Source organism: Bos grunniens, chromosome 2, assembly GCF_055505025.1.
Source record: "Bos grunniens cultivar Pamir isolate PY7600 chromosome 2, Bosgru_T2T1.0, whole genome shotgun sequence".
Lineage (NCBI taxonomy): Eukaryota > Metazoa > Chordata > Mammalia > Artiodactyla > Bovidae > Bos > Bos grunniens.
The window spans coordinates 29,275,095-29,295,792 of record NC_141166.1 but is presented as its reverse complement, the minus strand read 5'-3'; the positions used below and the strand labels follow the sequence as shown (position 1 = coordinate 29,295,792).

At 54.0% G+C, this 20,698-nt stretch overlaps 1 protein-coding gene across 6 annotated transcripts; it reads left to right on the top strand.

The window, feature by feature from the left end:
- Nucleotides 1–282: 282 nt before the first annotated feature.
- Nucleotides 283–16,883, top strand: STK11IP (serine/threonine kinase 11 interacting protein). Of its 6 annotated transcripts, XM_086338205.1 has the most exons (25): nucleotides 283–367; nucleotides 548–620; nucleotides 3,320–3,525; nucleotides 3,738–3,812; nucleotides 4,089–4,184; nucleotides 4,564–4,671; nucleotides 4,797–4,868; nucleotides 5,908–6,034; nucleotides 6,296–6,399; nucleotides 6,515–6,610; nucleotides 6,860–6,901; nucleotides 7,086–7,232; nucleotides 7,403–7,487; nucleotides 8,035–8,343; nucleotides 8,486–8,691; nucleotides 8,995–9,111; nucleotides 9,210–9,384; nucleotides 10,977–11,207; nucleotides 11,296–11,399; nucleotides 12,313–12,410; nucleotides 12,509–12,687; nucleotides 12,895–12,976; nucleotides 13,187–13,257; nucleotides 13,756–14,003; nucleotides 14,718–16,883. In XM_086338205.1, the coding sequence occupies exons 2-25, from the start codon at nucleotides 560–562 to the stop codon at nucleotides 14,865–14,867; spliced, it is 3,189 nt and encodes a 1,062-aa protein (XP_086194331.1). In that variant the 5' UTR covers nucleotides 283–367; nucleotides 548–559; the 3' UTR covers nucleotides 14,868–16,883. The 6 variants fall into 6 exon arrangements, 5 of the variants coding, with proteins under 5 accessions (XP_086194331.1, XP_086194328.1, XP_086194337.1 ...); XM_086338202.1 differs by lacking the exon at nucleotides 13,756–14,003 and having other exon boundaries at nucleotides 14,718–15,139; XR_015141408.1 differs by lacking the exon at nucleotides 283–367 and having other exon boundaries at nucleotides 423–620; nucleotides 12,802–12,976; nucleotides 14,718–15,139.
- The last annotated feature ends 3,815 nt before the right edge of the window (nucleotides 16,884–20,698 follow it).

Genomic DNA, 20,698 nt, shown 5'->3' with positions numbered 1-20,698 from the left:
TCTGCAAACAAGGAGTCAGATTTTCCTCACTGACCCGGAGCGGCCCCAGCCGAGCTCAGTGGCTGTGTCAGGCCTTGCGGGGACCACAGAGGGGCAGGGACGGCGGAGGCCCAGCTTGGGATTGGGGTCTGGGCTCCGGCAGCTGAGACGCGAAAGGACCGCCTTCGCCCGAACCAGCGGGCACCGCCCCCATTCGACACGTTCACACGACTTACCGCGTGGTTTCCGGCAGCGCTGGCTTACTTTTCGGCCGCGCTGGCTTACTTTTCGGCCGTCCCTTCCGAGCACCTTTCTTCCGGGGCGGGACTTCCTGTCTATTATTGATAGGCGCCCGGCTGTAGAGCTGGTGGGAGGATCACACAGGAAGGTCAGTCTAGCTGGTCAGGCCTTATGCTCTTTGAAAGGGAACCAAAGAGGAGCTCTTTCTCGCCCTCTTGTTTGCTTTTTTTTCTCCGCGAGGCTTCGGTTTGCGCGGACGTCCTGGCGTTTTGGCATTGCTACCACCTGAAGCTCTTCCGCTTCCTCCTTTCTCTGGCTCCGCCCCCAGCGTCCTGTGGCCATGACGACCGCCCCGCGGGACTCTCTGGTGTGGAAGCTCGCGGGGCTTCTGCGCGAGTCCGGTGAGTGAACTTCCGGTTGGGCTGAGGCTGGGCGAGAGGGGGAACTTCCTACGTTCCAGAGACATTCCTCGTTAGGAGTCATGAGGTTACAGCTGTTTAGGGTCACGAGGGTTTGGGTGTCAAAGAATTAATTTCTCTACTCCTCCCAGAGTTTGTTCGCTCTGTCGCTCTTTGTCTTTGACTGTCTAAACCTTAGCCATCCTTCTAGGCCAAACTTGGGTGCCACTTGCTTCATGCGTTCTCTGATACTCAGAGAGGGGAGTGATCGTTACTTGGCCGTAAACCCTTTTAGACCAAGGACTAGTCATAATTGTTGATCTGTGGTGCTGACTTAAAAAAAGCGTTATTTGGGCAAAATGAGGACTATAGCCCATGAGCTAGCATCTCAGATGGCTCTGAGAAACTGCTCCAAAGAGGTAGGGAGTAAGGTCAGTATATATGTGAGTTTGGTGGAGAGAGAGTAAATGCTATCAAGCACATATTTTTTGCAGACCGTTTCTGCTAGTGATGAGCAGCAGTTGTCACCACGAAGGATGTTAGTGTTTTTATGAGGAGTGCTAGATGTAAAGAGATACAGAAGAATTGGGCTCATAATAAAATTGGCTCCTGAAAATATGTAACTATCTGCTAGGTTTTTTTTGTTGTTGTTCCAGAGCACCGAGCTCCTCATTTCTGCTCTCCACCCTAAACTTTTCAGGGGGTGTCCAGAATCAGCAGCTGCAGTAGCACATGATTTAATCCTTGTAGAGGTGGATGACAAGTGCCAATGGCGAGTGCCACTTTGTAGTTGACAGTGGCAAAGCATGAAGTATAGGATAATTAAAAGCCCCTGGGTTGGAATCCCAGCTCTTTCAAACATGACCAAATTGTTCAAGTTTTCTGAGCCTTAGATCTTCCTCACCAGCAAAATGGGATAAGGATTGTACTTAACTGAAAGATTGCTATGGGGATTCATTTTAATTCATATAAAGCATTTAGAACAGTGATTGCATATATAGTAAGCACTCAAAATTGGTAGTAATTATTATAGTTTCTTTCTTCTGAGCCTAGGCACAGTGAAGCCATTGTAGTTGTTCAATAATGGTTGGCCTTAGTTGTAGAAATTCTGGCTGACTTTGAGAACAGATGGAAGTAACAACTTCCTATCAGATTTATGATCTCAATTGAGATTCTTAACTTTTCTGCGCTCCAGTTCCCATATTTGTAAGATGGTATTGACAGTGCTTTTTAGGAGATTTTCGTGAAGTTTAAATGAAATAACGTGTGTCTGGCACATATTATTCAATGTTAGCTACCTTTTCATCTCTCTGCACTCCTGTTGATGGTATCTGTATAGCATTTTTACTTTCTGGCTTGTAGTATTAACTGTGCACATGTCTTACCTCCTCTTCTAGACTGGGAGGCTCTTTCGGGGTAGGGAGAGTCCTTGAACCTTATCTGTATCTATCCTTACTGTCTAGTACATAGAAAATCCTTCATACAAGGGTGTAGGATTTGATAACTTATTTAGCAAGAATCTGACTTTGTTCCAGAGGTTAGGGCTGATGGGGGGGTGTGTGTGTGTGTGTGTGTGTGTGTGAGTCCATGCACACAGGCATGCAAGTGACTAAAGGTGTAGCAGGAGGGAGAGTGTTGCAGTGATGGAATAGTTTTATATCTTGATTGTAGTAGTTACAGGAATCTACATGTAACAAAATGGCATAGAACTATACACCTTTTCCACAATGCTAATTTCCTGATTTTGATATTGTACTCCACATAAAATAAAACCATTGGTGGTTACAAATAAGGGTATGGGGATCTCTCTGTATTATTTCTGCAAAATCGTTCTAGTCAATCCTTATTTTTTCCAAGAAACTTAAAAATCTCTGTACCTACCTTGTAGTTGCACTTGTACTTATTTTTATTGAAGTATAATTTATTTATAGTGTTATGCCAAGCTCTGCTGTATAGCAAAGTGACTCAGTTATACACACATACACATTCTATTCTTTTCTACTGTGGTTTATCACAAGGTATTGAATATAGCTCCCTGCTCTGTACAGTAGGACCTTGTAGCTGTATTTTTTTAGATGCAGTAATGAATACCAGAAGATGCCCTCAAGGACAAGAGAAGGCAGTTTTAATGTGGAGAGCAGTAGCAATATCTTAGTGCTTAAATGAGTGGTTACTTTTTTGACATGCATTTTAGTGTTGTTTGAAAGTTTCTGTAAGTGCACATGTTCCTTGTACAATGAGACAAAGAAATACAGATAAAACTTCTCGTTCACTCTCATATAAAGTGAGTAATTACGGTGAAGAGTTCAGCAGCGGTGCATGCTGAGAAAGCTTCCTGGAGAAGGTGGGTCTTGGGCTGGGCAGAGTGGAAGGGGGTGTGTCAGAAAATGAGGAAGCTGCAAACCAGTGCTGTTGCCAGCACTATGAGTATGCCAGACTCTTTTGAGCAGAAGATGAAGGGAAATTTAGAAAAGCTGGAGTCTTGTAGTGAAGCAATCTATCAGGCGGAAAAGTTAGGACGTTTTGAAAGATAGAGGAGAGCCATGAAGACTTGAGCGAGGAAGAGTGGTGAAGTTTGATCCTTGTGGAGAATGGGAACGGGTCTATGAATAGGAGTGGGTGTATCCTGGGGTCATAAGTCTTAGAATAAATGGAAAGAGCCTTTTCTTATGTCCTCCTCTTGTCTGCCCCTCTCTCTGTAGGGGATGTGGTGCTGTCTGGCCATAGCACTCTGACCCTGCTGACTGCCACATTGCAGCACCTGAACCACGTATTTGAGCTGCATCTGGGGCCATGGGGCCCTGGCCAGACAGGCTTTGTGGCTCTGCCGTCCCACCCCGCTGACTCGCCCATCATCCTCCAGCTTCAGTTCCTCTTTGACGTGCTGCAGAAAACACTTTCACTCAAGGTTCTGGGGTGGGGATGGGGTCGGGGGTACTGAGAGCACAAGAGAAGAGTGGAGGTGGGGTTGGGGGTGTGGCATGCATGCACAAAATCTACAGGGCCCAGACCCAGGTGAGGAGAGAGATGTGCTTGGCAGTGCTAGGGAAGAGAGGCCAAGGAAAGGGACATGTGCCAGGCCTCAGTGACCTAAGTAGTTTTTTGTTTTTTTTTTTGTAGCTGGTCCATGTCCCAGGTATTGGCCTCTCAGGGCCCATCAAAATTTTTCCCTTCAAGTCCCTTCGGCAGCTGGAGGTATGGGGCACTGGGGGATGTTGGTGCACAAAACCCAGCTTGAGCAGACATTTGGGGCAGGAACAGGGAAGTGGCCTCTTGGTGGGGTGTGGGGGGCAGACCGAAGTGTGCTTGTTGCTCTTCAGTGATGCACCACCTACTCTTCCATTTAAGGCTGCCCTGAACCATAGGTGGCTTTGTCATCATTCCCCTCCTCCCCACTGGGAGGTGGGGATGAGACATCTGTCCTCTGAAGTTCAGTCTCCCTCCCTCCCTCCTTCCCTTCGCTTGCTCCAGCTCCGAGGTGTCCCCGTCCACTGCCTCCGTGGCCTCCGTGGCATCTATTCCCAGCTGGAGACCCTGATCTGCAGCAGGAGCCTCCAGGCATTAGAGGTAAGGAAGGTCAGGGGCAAGCCCGGCAGCCTTGTCCTAAGGGACGTGGAGGACCAAGCTCTGATGTTCCCGCTTCTCTGCAGCCTGCCCTGCCTCCTGCTAGACAGTGTCTTCCCTCCCTCTGCTGTGTTCCCACAGCCCTCTGTGCCTGTCTAGTTTAAAATCACACCGAGCATATTGTATTCGACATTCTCACGTCTACCTCCCCCGCTGCTCTGTCTGCTCACATTTTTGGGAAGGGGGCATTGGGCTTTTTTTAAGTCTGCATCTCCAGACAGAGCTCAGTATATAGAGTGAATGCATGGCCAGGTGACAGAGCGTGGCCTTGGTGTGGTGGGGGGCGGAGAGTGGAGGTAATAGCACCCGCCTGTCTGCGCAGGAGCTGCTGTCAGCCTGCGGTGGTGACCTCTGCTCTGCCCTGCCCTGGCTGGCTCTGCTGTCTGCCGACTTCAGCTATAATGCCCTGACCGCCTTAGACAGCTCCCTGGTGAGCGAGCCTCAGGAGGGGCTTTGGGAAACTGGGGAACGACAGGCATGGGCCCTTAGGGTGGAGGGCCAGTTGGCTGCCTGGGGACGTCTGATTTTCTGCTTCCCATCCCTATCCCCCCTCAGCGTCTCTTATCAGCTCTTCGCTTCTTGAACCTGAGCCACAATCAAGTCCAGGACTGCAAGGGCTTCCTGATGGTGAGTATGAACAGCCTGGCTGGGCGGGTGCCACCTGGGCCTCCACTTGTTCTGCTCAGACCTTCTCTTCTAGACTCCTTTTGCTCCCACCTTGCTCTTGGCCTCCCACCTGCCACCCCCCTGCTTCCCCACCCCTACTCCCCATGGAGTCGCATCCTGGGAGGCAGTACTCTTTGGAGGCACAGACTCTGGCATAAGACAAACCAGTGTTCAAACCTCAACTCTTAATCTCCGTGGGACAAATTAGTTAACCTCTCAGTTTTTTTATCTGTAAAGTACACATCATAGGAGTACCTACTTTTATAGTATGAAAATGATTGTGAAGAGTATCTGATATTACTTAGCTCAGGGTCTAGCTCAGTAAAGGGTAGCTTTCATGATGAACTTGAAGAATCCTTTTCCCATGTCTCTCTGTCAGAGATAAAGCTGGATTCTGGTTAAAATGGCAAAAAACTATTGGTGATATTTAATTAGTAGTAAAACTATTTTAATCAGTCATAAGCTTTTCGGTGTGAACTGAACTCCAGTTTGATTTGTGCAGAGGTGAGCATTTTCAAGGGAGCATGAGGCAGTGGGAAGTGGGACAGTGGGGGCTTTGGCAGATTCTCTCTTTGACCAAACCCTAGTCGGGTTCCCCTGAAGTTGGCAAAGTGGACGTGTATGAAAAACAGGAAGGGGCGTTCGTCCATGTGAACCTGTCTGGTTTGCTAACTGGCTCTTGTCAAAGCCCCACGGAGGCAGAGAGCCGGGCCCTATCTTTCAGGTGTTGTCTGAAGCAAACTAAATCCTTCTGCCACCTTGAGTTTTCCTGGGCAGTGATGTCAGGGGACTGGGGTGATCATTCCAGAGCTGTGAGAAACGGGTACATTTGTTCGTCTTAATGTGGGGGTTGATAGAGGAGCAGGTGAAATCATTTGTGCTGAGACTCTGTAGTCTTTGTAGGCCAAGTTTGAGGCCTAGTCAAGAAGAGGATTCAGAGAAGCCTGGCCAGAGTGTGATCAAGGAGAGACTGTTACTGCCCCCCTCCATCCCCTCCCAGGATTTGTCTGAGCTCTGTCACCTGGACATCTCTTATAACCACCTGCGTTTGGTGCCAAAAATGGGACCCTCAGGGGCTGCTCTGGGAACCCTGATTCTGCGGGGCAATGAGCTCCAGAGCCTGCATGGTGAGTGGGGGAGTATGCTGGGGCAGGGGAGCAGTCCAGCATGGAAAGGAATGGGGGCAGTATGAGACTCAGGGTGGCCTGGGATCCGTGTGCCTACCAGAGCCTCCTGCAGCCTTCAGACAGGTGTGGGATGCCCAGGCTGGCCTTTCTGCCATGTCTTCCCCCGGCACGCCCCCTCTACTCCACTCCACCCCACCCCAGCCCCTCCACCCTTGCTCACCCACAGCCTTGCTCACACCTCTCCTCTCATCTCTGCCCCAGGCCTGGAACAGCTGCGGAACCTGCGGCACCTGGATGTGGCCTACAACCTGCTGGAGAGACACAGGGAGCTGGCGCCGCTGTGGCTGCTGACAGAGCTGCGCAAGGTGAGGACCAGGCAGCGGGCTTCGTGCCCTCCTTCCCCCCGTGCTGAGTTGGTCAGCCCCCTTACTCATATAAGGAGGCCCCAGGCCCACCTCAGTCACCTCTTCCTGTGCCCAGCTCTACCTGGAGGGGAACCCTTTGTGGTTCCACCCTGAGCACCGAGTGGCCACCGCCCGGTACTTGTCATCCCGTGCCAGGGACACTGCTGCTGGGGTGAGTGGTCTGCCCATGCCCGCTCTGCGTTCCCTTTCCTGCCTAGGCCTCCTTCACCCCTGCATGCTTTTGCCTTTCCCCACATCCGTTGGTGAGGGACCGAGGCCTCAGGCTGCTGGCTTATTATGCCTTTCCCCCTCACTGAAGCTGCTGGTCCTTACAGGACTAGGAGGGCTCCCAACCCTGGCTAGGGGCTCCCCAGAGTGTGTGCTCCCACCGACTCCGCCCTCCCCTTTTATCTCTGCTCAGTTCCTTCTCGATGGAAAGGCCTTGTCACTGACTGATTTACAGGTTCGTGTGGCGGGAGTGACGGGGCGGAGGTGAAGGAAGGGCGCTAGCCAAGGGAAACAGGGGGGTGTCCAGGAAGGGTCTGTCCAATCAGCTGGAAGGTAGGCCCGGTCTCTCGGTGAGCATGGGTGGAAGAGGGGTGCGCCCTGGCTCCGACCTCTGTTTCCTTCCTGTTGTCCCATGCCAGACCTCCACGTCCTCGGGGCTCAGCACCTCGGTACCACCTCCGCCCTGGCCGGTGGGGAGTACAATCGAAACCTCCGGTGGCCCTGACTTGAGTGATAGCCCCTCGTCAGGGGGCGTTGTGGCCCAGCCCCCGCTCCGCAAGGTGAAGGTAAGTGGGGTCCTAGGCTGCCTCATGCCTGGGCCTGGGTGTGTTTACGGGGGCTACAGAGGTCCTGGGAGTGGTCAGGGCATGTCCTTGCCTGCGGGTGGGTGTTCTGGGTGGGTTGGGTGGGAGGCCACTGGCTTTCATAGAATGTGGGGTCTGTCTCCCAACCTCAGAGCCGAGTCCGCGTGAGGCGGGCAAGTATCTCGGAACCCAGTGACACCGACCCAGAGCCCCGGACACTGGACCCCTCCCCAGCTGGTGAGTCAGCCCATGCCCAGCCCCCCGGCCTCAGTCCCACGCGCTCCAGTCTTCTAGTTGGGAGGACTTCTCTTTTTGGTGGAGTGGAACATTGCGGGGATCTCGTCATCCTTCCTGTTTCAGTCTGGGGAAAGGAGAAGAGACTGCTCCTGGGCAGCACTTCCCAAAGGGTTTTTCAGGGAACGTTATCTTTGTTCGATGTCAGCGGGTCGCATAATGAGAGGATCCTGTGGCCCCGTCAGTTTGGGAAAAGCTGGGTTAAACTAGAGGACGTCTCCAGACCTTAAATGCGCTGCCCTGTCTCTTGAATCTCTCTAAGCGGCAGGCGCTTTGTGCTTCTGAGTTGCACGTGACCTCAGTGTTGCATAGAACTCGCTTCAGCACCTGCTGCCGAAAGGGCAGACTTCGGCTTCCCTCTGAACTGGCCGTCCCCTGCCGCCACACCCCCTTTTTTACCTCACCCTGAGGAGCACGCCCATAAGATGGGGCGGCTGGGGGTCATGGTGGGGCCGGGCTTGCTAAGCCGTGTGCTCCCCCACCTGCCCAGGGTGGTTTGTGCAGCAGCATCGGGAGCTGGAACTCATGAGCAGCTTTCGGGAGCGGTTTGGCTGCGACTGGCTGCAGTATCGGAATCACCTGGAGGCCTCTGCCCTCAGCACGCTGTCCCCGGACGCCCCGAGCCCAGGGCCTGCACCCAGCCCTCCACCCCCTGAGAAGGAGTCTCCACAGGAAGTGGCAGAGGAGGTCTGGCCGGAGCCGGAGCCTCGGGAGGAAGAGGAGCTGGAGAAGCAGGGAGAAGAGGAGCTGGAGAAGCAGGGAGAAGAGGAGGGAGGAGAGGAGCAGAGTGAAGTGGAGGGTGAGCGTTCGCTGGCCGTGAGGGGGCCCGGAGCCAGGTGGTGGTCGTGTGTCCGGGAGTCGGGAGAGCCCAAGGGTGGGGACGGACGGCCGCCCCATAACAGGGGCTGCATCACGGTGTCCCACTCTCCGTCTCTCCTCAGTGGAGCTCTGCCGGCCCATATTGGTGTGTCCCCTAGAGGGGCCCGAGGGCGTGCGGGGCAGGGAGTGCTTTCTCTGGGTCACTACGGGCCACCTGTTTGAGGTGGAACTCCAAGCAGCTCGAACTCTGCAACGGCTTGAGCTCCGGAGTCTGGAGGCAGCTGAGGTAGAGGCAGAGACCCAGACCCAGAGCGAGCAGGTGCCTGAGGTGAGTGGTAAGGACCAGGGCTTCTGGGAGGGGTGCTAGGCTTTTTTTTCTGGAACTGACTCTTAACAACCTGGTCAGGCACCGGGCCGGGGTTTCCCATACTCTGTCACTGCGCTTGGAGCCGGGGAGGGGCACTAAGGGGGCAGAGGCAGGCCCCAGGCGGCTTGGAGGCTTGGCCGAGGGGCAGAGCTTCTGGGCTGCAGCATGGCTGTCAGCAAAAGCATTTTTGTGGAATCTAGAGCGATCGTTTGCATCACACTCTCAGCATAACCCTAATCCCACTGACCACCTCTTCCTGTGCAGAGTTCAGATCCACAACCCCAGGGCCCCATCCTTGTTCTCCGCTTCTCCTACATTTGCCCCGACCGGCAGCTGCGTCGCTACGTGGTGCTGGAGCCAGATGCCCAGGCGGCTGTCCAGGTGATGGAACCTAGCGCGGGGCCCAGGCAGCTGGGGGAGGCTGGAAGCCTGAGGACTCGGGTCCTGCTCACGGCTGTGTCCGGCCCACCCTGTCTCAGGAGCTGCTAGCTGTGCTGACCCCAGCAGCCACCTCTCAGCATCAGCTTGAGGAAGCGGGGGCCCCGCCAGGGGACAGACTCCAGTGTCTGCGCTGTGGCCGTGAGTTCAAGCCAGAGGAGCCCAGGTTGGGGCTGGACGGTGAGGAAGGCTGGAGACCACTGTTCCGGAAGACAGGTACCAGCCCTGCCCCTGACCTCAGTGTCCATGCGCCTCCTGCTGCTTCAGGGAAAATGGCTTTGAGCTGGGAGTGTGGAGGGGGAGCCCTAGGGAAGAAAGGAGCGGGGGCCAGCTTTTCAGCCTGGAGGAAGAATTAAAATAGTCTGCCTGCCACATTTACAAAAAAAAACTACATCCTCTTTTTCTCTTAAGTCAGGAAGTACAATCTCTGTAACTGCTTAAATATACCCATTATTTTTCCATAACTTGGAGCATTTCTCTCCTTTTTTTTGGCTACTATTTCAGAAGCCATGTAAAACATACGAGCACTCCCTGCAGTGCTGGGCTGTTTGGCAGCCGCAGTGGGATGCTGTGTGAGGGGGCTTAGGTTGTCCTTCCCTGACTGACCCTGTGAGTCTCTTGAGTAACACTTCATGGCATTTCTTCACACCCTGTTTGTTAAGATGACAGATTTTTCCACTGCAGACCAGTCAAAAAACCGTGTCTTTGAAGACATTGAAGAGGAAAAAAATATTCTTGGTAACACCTGCACTGAAATGTTTGATTTTTATTAATTGTGTTTTTTTTTTCCTGGAAGTAGCTGAAATAGGGATTTAAATTTTATTCAGAAACTGAGCCCTCTTCATTCATTCTCCAACCTGAACTTGCCTGGGCAGCTGCAATCCCAGCAGTACAGTGTGTATAACAGAAACAGCCCTGCCCTGTCCCAGACCCGTCTGTACTCCAAGGGTCGTGTGGCCCTGGTGTCCCTTCCGTGGTGCGTTAGTCTTGTACATTCCTTTGTGCTCCGCTGTCTTTTGATCCGAGCCTCAGTCTCCTCCTCTGAGCAAAGGAGAGGATGGACTTGGCCCGTGACATGAGGAGGTTTCAGTGTGATGGAACAGCACCAGGCACCATGCCTGGCTCAGAGCCGAGGTCTTCCACACACAGTAGCTGCCACCTTGACCCCAGCTATATGGCCTTGACAGGGTGCATCAGTGACTCCATCTTTGCTTTCCTCACTTGCACAATAGGGTCAGGAGAGTTTCGATACAGCTGTCAAAGGGTCTAGCACGTTCCAGCATGTCATAGCTACTCAAAGAGTGTCTCTTGTCTCGTCGCTGATCTGTGTCAGGTTTCTTTACCCAATTCAATTCACTCGTCCTGACAACCTTCTAGGATTGTCATCATTCCCGTCTCACAGATGGGGAACCAAGCACAGAGAACCTGGAATTGGACCCTTATCTGTTGTTTTCGGGCTCTCAGACTTCAAGTACATGCCCAGCCCAGGGCTGTGGAAGGGGCCTTCAGCAGGGCCTGAGTGGGTGTGGCCCTCTCTGAAAGGGCCTCCTGAAATGAGAAGGCGGGTGTATTGAGCTTGTGGGCCTGCTCATCTGTCACTGGGATGGGGAGTGATTGGTCAGCAGTTTGGTCTGCTGAGGGCATCAGGTCGGGTGGGAGCACGGGGAGCATGTGAAGCTAGAGATGGGGCCCAGGTGAGTCCCAGAGCCGGGAGGGAGTATTGTGAGCACAGTGGGGCGGGGTCGGGGGGAAGGATGTTATGTGTGTGTATGTGTGTGGTTGATGAGCTGTGTCTATCCCCCCTCCAGAATCATCTGCTGTGTGTCCATACTGTGGCAGTGATCACGTGGTTCTTCTGGCCGTGTCCCCGGGAACCCCCAGTGGGGAGCGGAGACAGGAAGAGCAATCGCTGGCCCCTTCGCAGTCCCCGAGCACTGTCCACGATCCTCCTGGCCACAGTGACCCCAGCAACGGGGCTGGCAGTGCCCCATCCCAAGCCCCGGCCTCCCATGACCACCACAGTTGGAGCCTCAGCCCGCGTGAGTCTAGGCGAACAGAGACAGGTGGTGGTGGGGGAGGGGTGCTGGGGTGGCCCGGGCGGGCTGACGGCCCACCACTCACCCCCAGCCCCTGAGCGCTGTGGCCTCCGCTCCGTGGACCACCGACTCCGGCTCTTCCTGGACGTCGAGGTGTTCACCGATGCCCAGGAGGAGTTCCAGTGCTGCCTCAAGGTCTGTGCCAGCCCGGCCCTGCCCTGTGCCCCCCTGCCTGTTTCCAGCACAGCAAACTGTCTGGGCAGTCACTCTGGAGCCACCAGGCTCGGCTTCCAGTTTGAATGCCGGCAGTGACTCTCAGTGTGGCTGTGGACCTGCTCCTTGGTGTTTGCACCTCCAAAGTCTCCCCTTTCCCATGGGGAGGACCCTGCTCACCTCACAGGGTGTGGGGCACACATGGGAGCCAGTGTCTGCGGGCTGTCTGGCGCAGCCTCTGGATCTGTGTGCGCTTGTGGGACACCAAGGGCCTAGAGTACCGCAGTCTTGCTCTCCATTGTCCCTCCTGGTGTGAGGAACAGGCAGCCACGATGAGGTGTGCCTGTGCCGGAATCAGGCTCAGGTCCTTGATAGGCATGTGATCCAGCCTGTGGGGGCCTGGGAAGCCTCTCCTTCCTGCGGGATGAGTGACGGGAGGGAGAAAAAGAGTGTTCTAGGGAAAGGAGGCAGCAACTGCTCTAAAGCCTGAGAGGAGCTCGTGGGGAGAAGTGAGCAGCGCAGCCAGGGTGTGGGCGGGGCAGGTGTCCTGAGAGGAGCCTGGAAGCATCATCTGGTGTCTGCCGCATAGCTCGGACTTGATCCCACGGCCTCTGGCGCCTCTGAAGTCTGGGGATCTGGGGAGTGGTGGTGGGTTTTGTATTTGGGGGCAGTTGTCCTCTCAGAGGGTGGGCTGGAGGGGGTGAGATGGCGGTCAGGGAGACCTGCTCAGAGCCTGACGTGGGTCCGAGTGTAGGCGGGGCTGTGGGCTAGAGAGCGAGGCTGACGGAGGTGCCGGATGGCTGAGCAGTATCCCCAGGACACCTTGGTGTCCCCTCAATCTGTCGGCCGCCTCCCTAGTCCTCTCTGTTTCTTGCCAACCTCCTCTTCCCCTTAGGTGCCGCTGGCGTTGGCAGGCCACCCTGGGGAGTTTCTGTGTCTCGTGGTTGTGTCTGACCAAAGGTTCTACGTGTTGAAGGTGACAGGGGAGATCTGGTGAGTGGGCGGGGCCGCTGCCAGGGAAGGGCCCGGGCCCCCATGCTCTGACTCTGCTCTCACTCTTTCCTGCCACTCTGCCCTCCCCGTCTCCACAGCGGGCCCCCAGCTAGCTGGCTGCAGCCGGCCCTGGCCGTTCCCCTGCAGGATCTGCGGCACATAGAGCTGGGCCTGGCAGGACAGAGCCTGCGGCTGGAGTGGGCAGCTGGGTCAGGGGCCTGTGTCCTGCTGCCCCGAGAGGCCAAGCGCTGCCGGGCCTTCCTGGAGGAGCTCACCGGTGAGAAGGGCCAGGGGGAGGAGGGAGGCTGGGGCCGGGGGCTGTGGACCGCAGTGCCACGTGTGGCGCCCGCAGTGAAGACAGACGGGTAACAGGACCCATCCCTCTTGGAAGTTCTGCAGCATGGAGGATGGGAAGGTGTGGAGAGGTTGGGATGGAAGAGCCGGAGTCGTTGAGGGCTCCCTGTCCCCGGCTGGCTCTGTCCAGATGTCTTGCAGTCCCTGCCCCCCACACGGAGGAGCAGTTTCAGCGCCACGGAGGAGGAGGTGACCCCGAAGCACAGGCTCTGGTGAGTTGAGGAGGGGGCTGAGGCCAGGCTGAGGCCTGGAGCACGAGGCCTGAGCCTCGTGGAGCACAGCCCCTCCACTCACAAGCCCCGGGTGGAATCTTGAGCGCCCGCGCCTCCTGACCTGGGCCTGGCCTCCTCACTCCACCCCACTGTGGCTCTTCCCACCCCGTGGCTGACCGCTCCTTCCTGGGCCTGCTGCCTTCTCCCTAGGCCACTGTTGAAGACAGACTCTTCCTCGGAGCCTCCCCGGTTCTTCTATCTTCGAGTGTTCCTGGTTGAAGGTGAGATTTGGCCCGGGCCTTCCGGCCTTCCAGCCCCCTGGCGCCTCTTCATGCCTTTGTAGTAATTCAGTGCCAGGATGTAGACTTCCACCCAGTAGCAGTCTCAGTGTCCCGGCCTCTCTGGAGGGTCCAGGGCATGCCATGGGGTGTCTTGTTGCTCAGGAATCTTTGCTTTGGGGCCCAGGCTTTGTGGGAAGTAGAGCAGATCATCTCAGTGTGCCCTATCCTACCCTTTTGGTGAAGGGGAGAGTGGGTGCATCTTTCTGATGTAGGGGTGGGAGTGGGGCAGGTTCTCTCTGACTTGGGCCTCAGAGGTTTTGGAGGCTAGAGATCCCTGGAGTTTGGGAAAGTGAGAACTGTGGTCCCCAGAGGCACAGGCCTTGCTGTGGCCACCTCACTGTGGTCACTCCTCCTCTCCGAGCAGCATTGGGACACCAGCCCGGGGATCTGGCTCTTCCATGGCCTTCTCTGGGCTTCACCCTGTCTCTTGTACCCTAGGACCAGCTGCCTGCCCTGTGTCCCTGTTGCTGACTCTGTCCACCCTGTACCTGTTAGATGAGGACCCTGCAGGGTCCCAGGCAGAGCCCCCTCCTCCAGCAGCGTCTGGCGAAGCATCTGAGAAGGCCCCACCCCCCGGGCCAGGCCCCTCAGTGAGCGTCAGGGAGCAGCAGCCCCTCAGCAGCCTGAGCTCTGTGCTGCTGTATCGCGTGGCCCCAGAGGCTTTGCGGCTGGTCTTCTACGACGAGGTGTGGAGTGAACGAGAGAGAGGGGTGGGGAGGGGGTGGGGAGGGGCGGTGCGGCAGGTGGGTCTAGGAAGTCTAGGATCTGGGCTCTAGAGAACCTAACCACAGGCAGTCGTGATGGCAGGGAACGCAGAGAACAGGGTGCTGGGACCTGGGAGCCTATTGTGGGGTGTGAACAGTAGTGAGGAAGCAGTTACGGGCGGTGGGAACACTGTGCCCTTGAAGCCCAGCCTTGTGTGAGCTCGGAGGCCCTGAGGAAGCAGCCGCCACTTGGAGTTTGTGTCTCTTTGGGCCTGTGCGCCAGCCGTGTGATTTTTACAGCCTCTACGTGAGGAGGCAGTATGGTTTTTAGCTCAATTACAGTTGAGGACTCGGGCTGGGGGGATGTTAACCAGCGGGCCCAGGTCATAAATGACAGAGCCAGGAACTAAGTCCCAGCGACCCCTTGGAGTTGACTCTAGAACTGAGAGTCTGAAAGCAGGAAGGATTAAAGACACAAAGTGGTAAACGAGAAAGCTCTTTTGTGGGGTCGTCCATCAGTGCCAATTGGGTTCTGTTTTAAAAGCTCAGAGTCAGGATCTTTTCCGGAGAGAGACAGGCCTGGGGACGAGAAGAGGCCTTGAACCGGGAGGGGCAGTGGGTCCTCCTGAGACCCGCCTGCCCCGCTGCTTGGGCACGGCCCTCGTGTGTCTCACCTCACTGCTGCTTGTATGCCAGGTGTCCCGGCTGGAGAGCTTCTGGGCACTCCGCGTTGTGTGTCCGGATCAGCTGACGGCCCTGCTGGCCTGGATCCGGAAGCCCTGGGAAGAGCTGTTTTCTATCGGACTCCGAACTGTGACCCAGGAGGCTCTGGACCTTGACCAGTGAGGCTGCTGGGCTCGCCCCGCCCCTGCCGTAGAAGCCACCGCTACAGATGTCCTCTCTCCAGACTCTGGCCGCTGACTCGTCTGGGCACGGGCCAGCAAGGCCCCAGCTGACCCCCAGCGCACGGGCAGGGTGAGAGGACTAGTCTGGCAGGGACTAGTTGACCTGGCCCCAGGGGATGGGCCAAGTGGTCAGGAGTGTTTCTCCTGTGCTTTCCTCAGGTATCAATAAAGCTGTTTCCATTCCAGATGCCCTAGGGGCACCTGGATGTGTCACTTGTGAGGCCTGGTGTCCTCCCACTTCTTAGAGAAACTGCCCTGCCCGTGGCTCTTCCATAATGGACCAGCCAGGCAACCTCATTTGAACTGTGACACCAACCATCTTCCAACCCTGCTTTGGCTCCACCGATGGGATCAAGTTGGACTCCTACCCACGGGTACTCGTCCTCAGCCAGCAGCGCCTGTCATGTGACCTGGCGAGGAAATCCCTGCCCAGCCAACAGCTGGGCCAGTTAGGTTCCCACTCTCTCGAGTTTCAGCTGGGGACTAACGAGCATCTCAGGCCACTGGTGGTGCAAGCTGGAAAGGAGTGTGACTGGGGAGCGGGTGTGTAGAGCCGGGCTGTGGAGGGAGGGCAGGCGGGCAGGTATCTGGGGGTTTCCATCCCTGCCTTCTTCTCTCCTGCACTGCTTTGTTCAGCTCAGGGCCTGGGTGGGTTGACCCCACTGCTTTACCTGTGTCTCCACAGCCATGGTGAGTGGTTCAGGAATGCCCATGGTTTGGCCTACCAGGCCTCAGGCCTGGCTTTTTGCCAGATCATCCAAGAAAGAGGCAGGTTTCCCCCAGGAGGGCTGCTGAGAGAATAGACCTGCAGCTGCTGATTGTGAAAGGGGAGTAACCAGGCCGAGAGAGGGAGTCAGAGCTGAGGTAGGTGGGGTGAGTGAGGCCAGGTGTGGGTGGTGTCCGTGGAGTCCTGGGGTCAGATTGTGCCCAGAGGCACATAACCCTGGAATTTTAGGTTATGTGAGCCAAAGGAGACCTGTTCGTTTCTTTTTGGCTTTAGCTAATTTGAGCCAGATATGAGGCACTGAAAGGGTCTTCTCTGCATACACCCCTGCTCTGACTTGAGGCAGTCTGAGTAGGGATCTGTTTCCTGCATGCAAGAATAACCCAAGGGGAGTGGTGGTACCCATATATTTGTGTACAGGGGTCCTGTGAGAGGACTTGAGAAGGGAGTGTTGGGGACTCCCTTTGAACTCCTGAGCCCGGCTCGGGCTGAGTGTGTGTGTGGTTTTGAGAACTAACAGATGGGTTTCATTTTGGGAGCATGTACGTGCCAGGCACTGAGTTCCGTGCTGATAGTCTGCTCCATGCAGAGGTCCTGGGAGACAGTGGCATCTTGTTACAGGTGAGGAAACTGAGGCTGTGAGGAGGTGAATGACTGGCCATGATCCCGTCAGTAAGTAGAGGACACCTGATGACGTCCAGGCTCAAATGACTTCAAACCTGGGGTGTCAGCAAAGCAGTGTAAATGTCCTTTAACAGAGGAATGGATAAAGAAGACATGGTACATATATACAATGCGATATTACTCAGCCATATAAAGGATGAAATAACAGTATTTGCAGCGACATGGATGGACCTAGAGATTGTCAAAGTGAAGTATGAGACAAATACTGTATGATATTACTTTTATGTGGAATCTAAAAAAATGGTACAAATGAGCTTACTTCCAAAACAGAAATAGAGTCACAGATGTAGAAAAAAAATGTTCAGTGACCGGGGGAAAGCAGTGGGAGGGATAAATTGGAAGATTGAGACTGATACACACACTCCTATATACAAAAAAGATAATAAGGATCTGCTGTGTAGCGGAGGGAACTCAAACTGTAATGGCCTATGTGGGAAAAGAATCTGAAAAATAATGGAGATGCATATGTATATAACTGATGCACTTTACACCTGAAGCTAACGCAATGCTGTAAATCAACTACACACCAATAAAAGTGAAAAAAGAATAGGGCTGATGACACTTGCTCAGGTGTTCCTTGACTGGAGGAGGAAGCTGGCCCAGAAGATTCTGTGGGCCCGTAGTGGGGCCCAGAGGCCAGCTGAGAGGGTGCTGGAGAGTGTGCAGGGACCACTGCAGAACGGGATAGGCCTGGCCCCCATGTGGGGAAGCCAGCAAGTTTAAGTCGAACCGATTGTGTTTAAATCACTGGACTGAGTTCACTGGAATGTTAGGCTAACTTTTCTATTGGTTAGAAGTGGGGACTCATTACAAAGATAAGTTGAGTTATAGAGGAAAAAGCACCCCCAGGTGCTCCTAAGGCTTGGGGGGCAGGGAGCAGACAAATTCATCTGGGGTCTGGACCCATCCTTGACCCAGCCAGCCCTCTGCAAACTCTGGGTCCTGGGAGAATGGAACTACGGTCACTCAGCCTCAGGCCCTCCTCATGAATGGCTGAAAGTCCTGTCTCCAGATCCTTGGATTTTGAGGAGGGAGAAGAACTGCTGGGCCCCAGCGGGGAGAAGGCATTTAGGGTAGTTAGGGTCACTCTTGGCAGCTCTGCCTTTCCTGACCTCTGTGTGGGTCAGCATCGTCTGTCTCCTGAAGCAAGTGCATTACATACTCATTCATAAATCCACTGATGGGATGCGTTCATTCGTCCCTTCACTCAGCAGGGGTTAAAAGAACACAGGTTCTACCGCAGAGCCCATTAGAGCATACCTCAAGAGAGGTTCTCCAGTACTCATGAATGACTCCCATGAAACAGCTGCGCTCTGGGCCAGGACGGCAGGGTGGGCGTGGTGGGGCCAGGACTTAAGGTTTGGAAATTTACAGAGGAATACCCCTAAACAATCCTCACCTGTAACAAGATGCCATAGCTTAGTGAGCGCTTACTACGTTCCGTGCATTGCTTAAAGCATGTAATCTTCCCAGGCGTTTCTCATATTCCTTTGGTCAAAAGATACAGAGCTGATAAGCTCAAGAAAGAGCCTTCAGTGTATAGACGTGACCCAGACCTGAAGGCTGGTGCTGAGGCTCCAGAGACGGGTTTTTCCTGTTTCTTGGAGCCAGATGGTTTCTGTCTTCCCTTCCCTGCAGGGCCCTAGTGTGTACTGGCAGGAGAGTGGGGGTAAAATCGTGTGAATCTGAGAACTGGCCTGTTGGGAAATGCTGGCCAGTGGAGGATCCCTCACTGACAGGCCTGCAGAGGCTGGAGGGGGCCCAGGGAAGACAGTGCAGAGGTTCAGGAAATAAGTTCACCTACTTCTGTTTTGCTCAGAGCTGGCCTGAATTTTTAATTGATGCAAATTAAAACTTCCCAAAAATACTAGTCCACTTTCTTGGCAGTGAGCACACCCCCTTCCCCATTAGTGATTTGGCACCATCTGCAAACAAGAGTCCGTGCTGGTCCTGCCGAAGGCCTTCCCCAGCTGCCGGCCCAGAGTTGCCTTTCAGGGAGGCCGGGTCCGTGGACAAGCACATTCCCAGAAGCCCCATTGGGTCATGGTCCGGATGGGGTAGAATAATCTCCAGTCATCTCAGAGTGACCTGGAAAGCGGTGTGAGGCTGGGGGACCTGAAAGAAAAGCTTCATCCATTTCCTCCTGCTTAAAATCTCTGGGCTTGTTTTTGTTTTCTGTAACAATTTAACAAGTCCTCTGCACTCTTTGTCCTGGGGATGCTGTTTGGTGAGCCAGAGGACAGAGGTGCTGGTGTTGTCCCCCGAGGCCATCGCTTTCCTGGGAGTATCTGACCTTTAGCCCTGCACCCCCTGGAGGAGGCGCCGGGACATTACTCCTCCTCTGACGGACCACAGCTTTGCCACCTGGCACACATGCATAGGTGTTAGTCAGCAGGACTTGCCTTCTATACCCTGAACTGACCCCAGGGATAGGTTTGGCCACTCAGCCTGGCCTTTCCCTTCCAATGAGTGCTTATCGATTGCCTGTTTGGCCTTGGGCTTGCCGGCAGAGCAGGCCTGAGGTGGTGGAGAGAAAGGATTTGCTCCCTGAAATTGTACATAACAACACTATGTCACATTTTCTGTAGAAACAAGGTGAGAGAGGGTGAAATAGACATTCACATTTGCTTCTATTTGTATTAGATTATGGAGGGAATAAAAGCATTTGGGGGCTTCCCAGGTGGTGGTAGTGGTCAAGAACCCGCCTGCCAAGGCAGGTTAGACGTAAGAGTCGCAGGTTCGGTCCCTGGGTCAGGAAGATCCCCTGGAGGAGGGCACAGTAGTTCACTCCAGCATTCTTGCCTGGAGAATCCCATGGACAGAGGAGCCTGGCAGGCTTCAGTCCATGGAGTCACACAGTTGGGTACAACTGAAGCGACTTAGCACACACACACATTAAATATTTTATTAAATAAAAGGTGGGTGAAGATGGGACAAGGTAGATGGAGGAGAGGGGTGGTATTGGGTGTTTTTTTAAACTTTTTTATTGAAAAATATTTTAAAACTCAATGTATTATGATTCAAAAATTATATTAAACATTTTTATGAGGTTCTGGGATGGGGATCAGTGGCCAAACTGAGTGATGTAAACTTTGATTGTGAAGACTTAGGAAGAAGGGGAGCAGGTCAACTTGAAAACCTCTCCCTCTTAATGGGAGAGGTATTGTCTTTGCTGACGGGTCACATCACGTGGAGTGAAGGGTGGTGTCCTCCTTTGCCAAGATGCTGCAGTGGCTTCTAAGAAGACCCTGTCCAGATTGGTTAGCTGTGGCTGGAACCTCAGCTGCTGTTCTGTGTGGTTACTTTGCCCATCTCTGGGTGCGTGCAGTATTTTGCACTCACCTACTCAAGAGTCAGCATGTGTGATGGTCATACATGAAAAGGCACAGGAGATTTAGATCCGAAAGATCCAGGATTATGTCTTATCACACTATTTAACCATAGTAAGGCAACTTGCCCTTACTGCTCTGTGGCTCCTTCATCTACAGTGAGGGGATAAGACTAATCAATAACTTACCCAGGTCACAACATTGTCGAGTGTGGTGATAGACATGGAAGCGCTAAGTGGACCATGAGGCAGTAAATAGATGCTGGTTTTAAAAAAGCCTGCCTGTTAATACAACATGCTTTGTTGCCTAGAAAAGCCCTTTGTAAGCAGAGAGGAAAGACTGCATCTTCTGCCTGGGTGTTTATGAGTGGCTATTCTCCAGGGTGCTTCAAAGGGAGCCTCAGACACTGCCCGAGACATGAGTAGGCCATGACATGTTTCTCTTGGCCCATACTTGGTCATTTGATCATCTTGAAACTAGTGACTTCTATGCCCTCCACAGAAACATTCTTCAGTTTATTAGTTACTATAGTTACTTGGGCACTAGCCTTCAATGCCATGACATTATTGAACTCTTAGAAGTGTGCTAGGCTCTCTGTGAGAAGAGGGTGGGATATGAGGCTCTGGCTCTCAAGGGGTTTACCTCCCAGGAAGGGACTGGGGAAGGGCGCCTTGGAGCTGGGTCATGAGGATGGGAAAGATTATAAAAGGAGAATGTCATTGTAATGGCCATCTACTTTGTTCTACTTGGAGAAGGAAATGGCAACCTACTCCAGTATTCTTGCCTGGGAAGTCAAATGGACAGGGGAGTCCATGGCGGCGTAAAGAGTTGGACAAGACTGAAGTAACTAAGCTCTAGACCAGCACTTTGTTCAAATCATTTCATTGACATCGTTGCACTTGCCTGAAGGAAAAGTGTGATCTCTAGTTTCCAAGGGAGGAAGCTGAGACTCAGGTTAAGAAAGGTGATTCTCACCAAGGGGATGCTGGATCCCAAACTCATGATCTTTCTCCTTCCATGAAGCCGTATGCCCTC

Coding starts and splice junctions, on each gene's coding strand:
- STK11IP (XM_086338205.1), top strand. CDS start 560: ATGACGACCGCCCCGCGGGACTCTCTGGTGTGGAAGCTCGCGGGGCTT. Junction 6,035..6,295: donor TGAGCTCCAGAGCCTGCATG/GTGAGTGGGGGA, acceptor TCTCTGCCCCAG/GCCTGGAACAGCTGCGGAAC. Junction 7,488..8,034: donor ACTGGACCCCTCCCCAGCTG/GTGAGTCAGCCC, acceptor CCACCTGCCCAG/GGTGGTTTGTGCAGCAGCAT.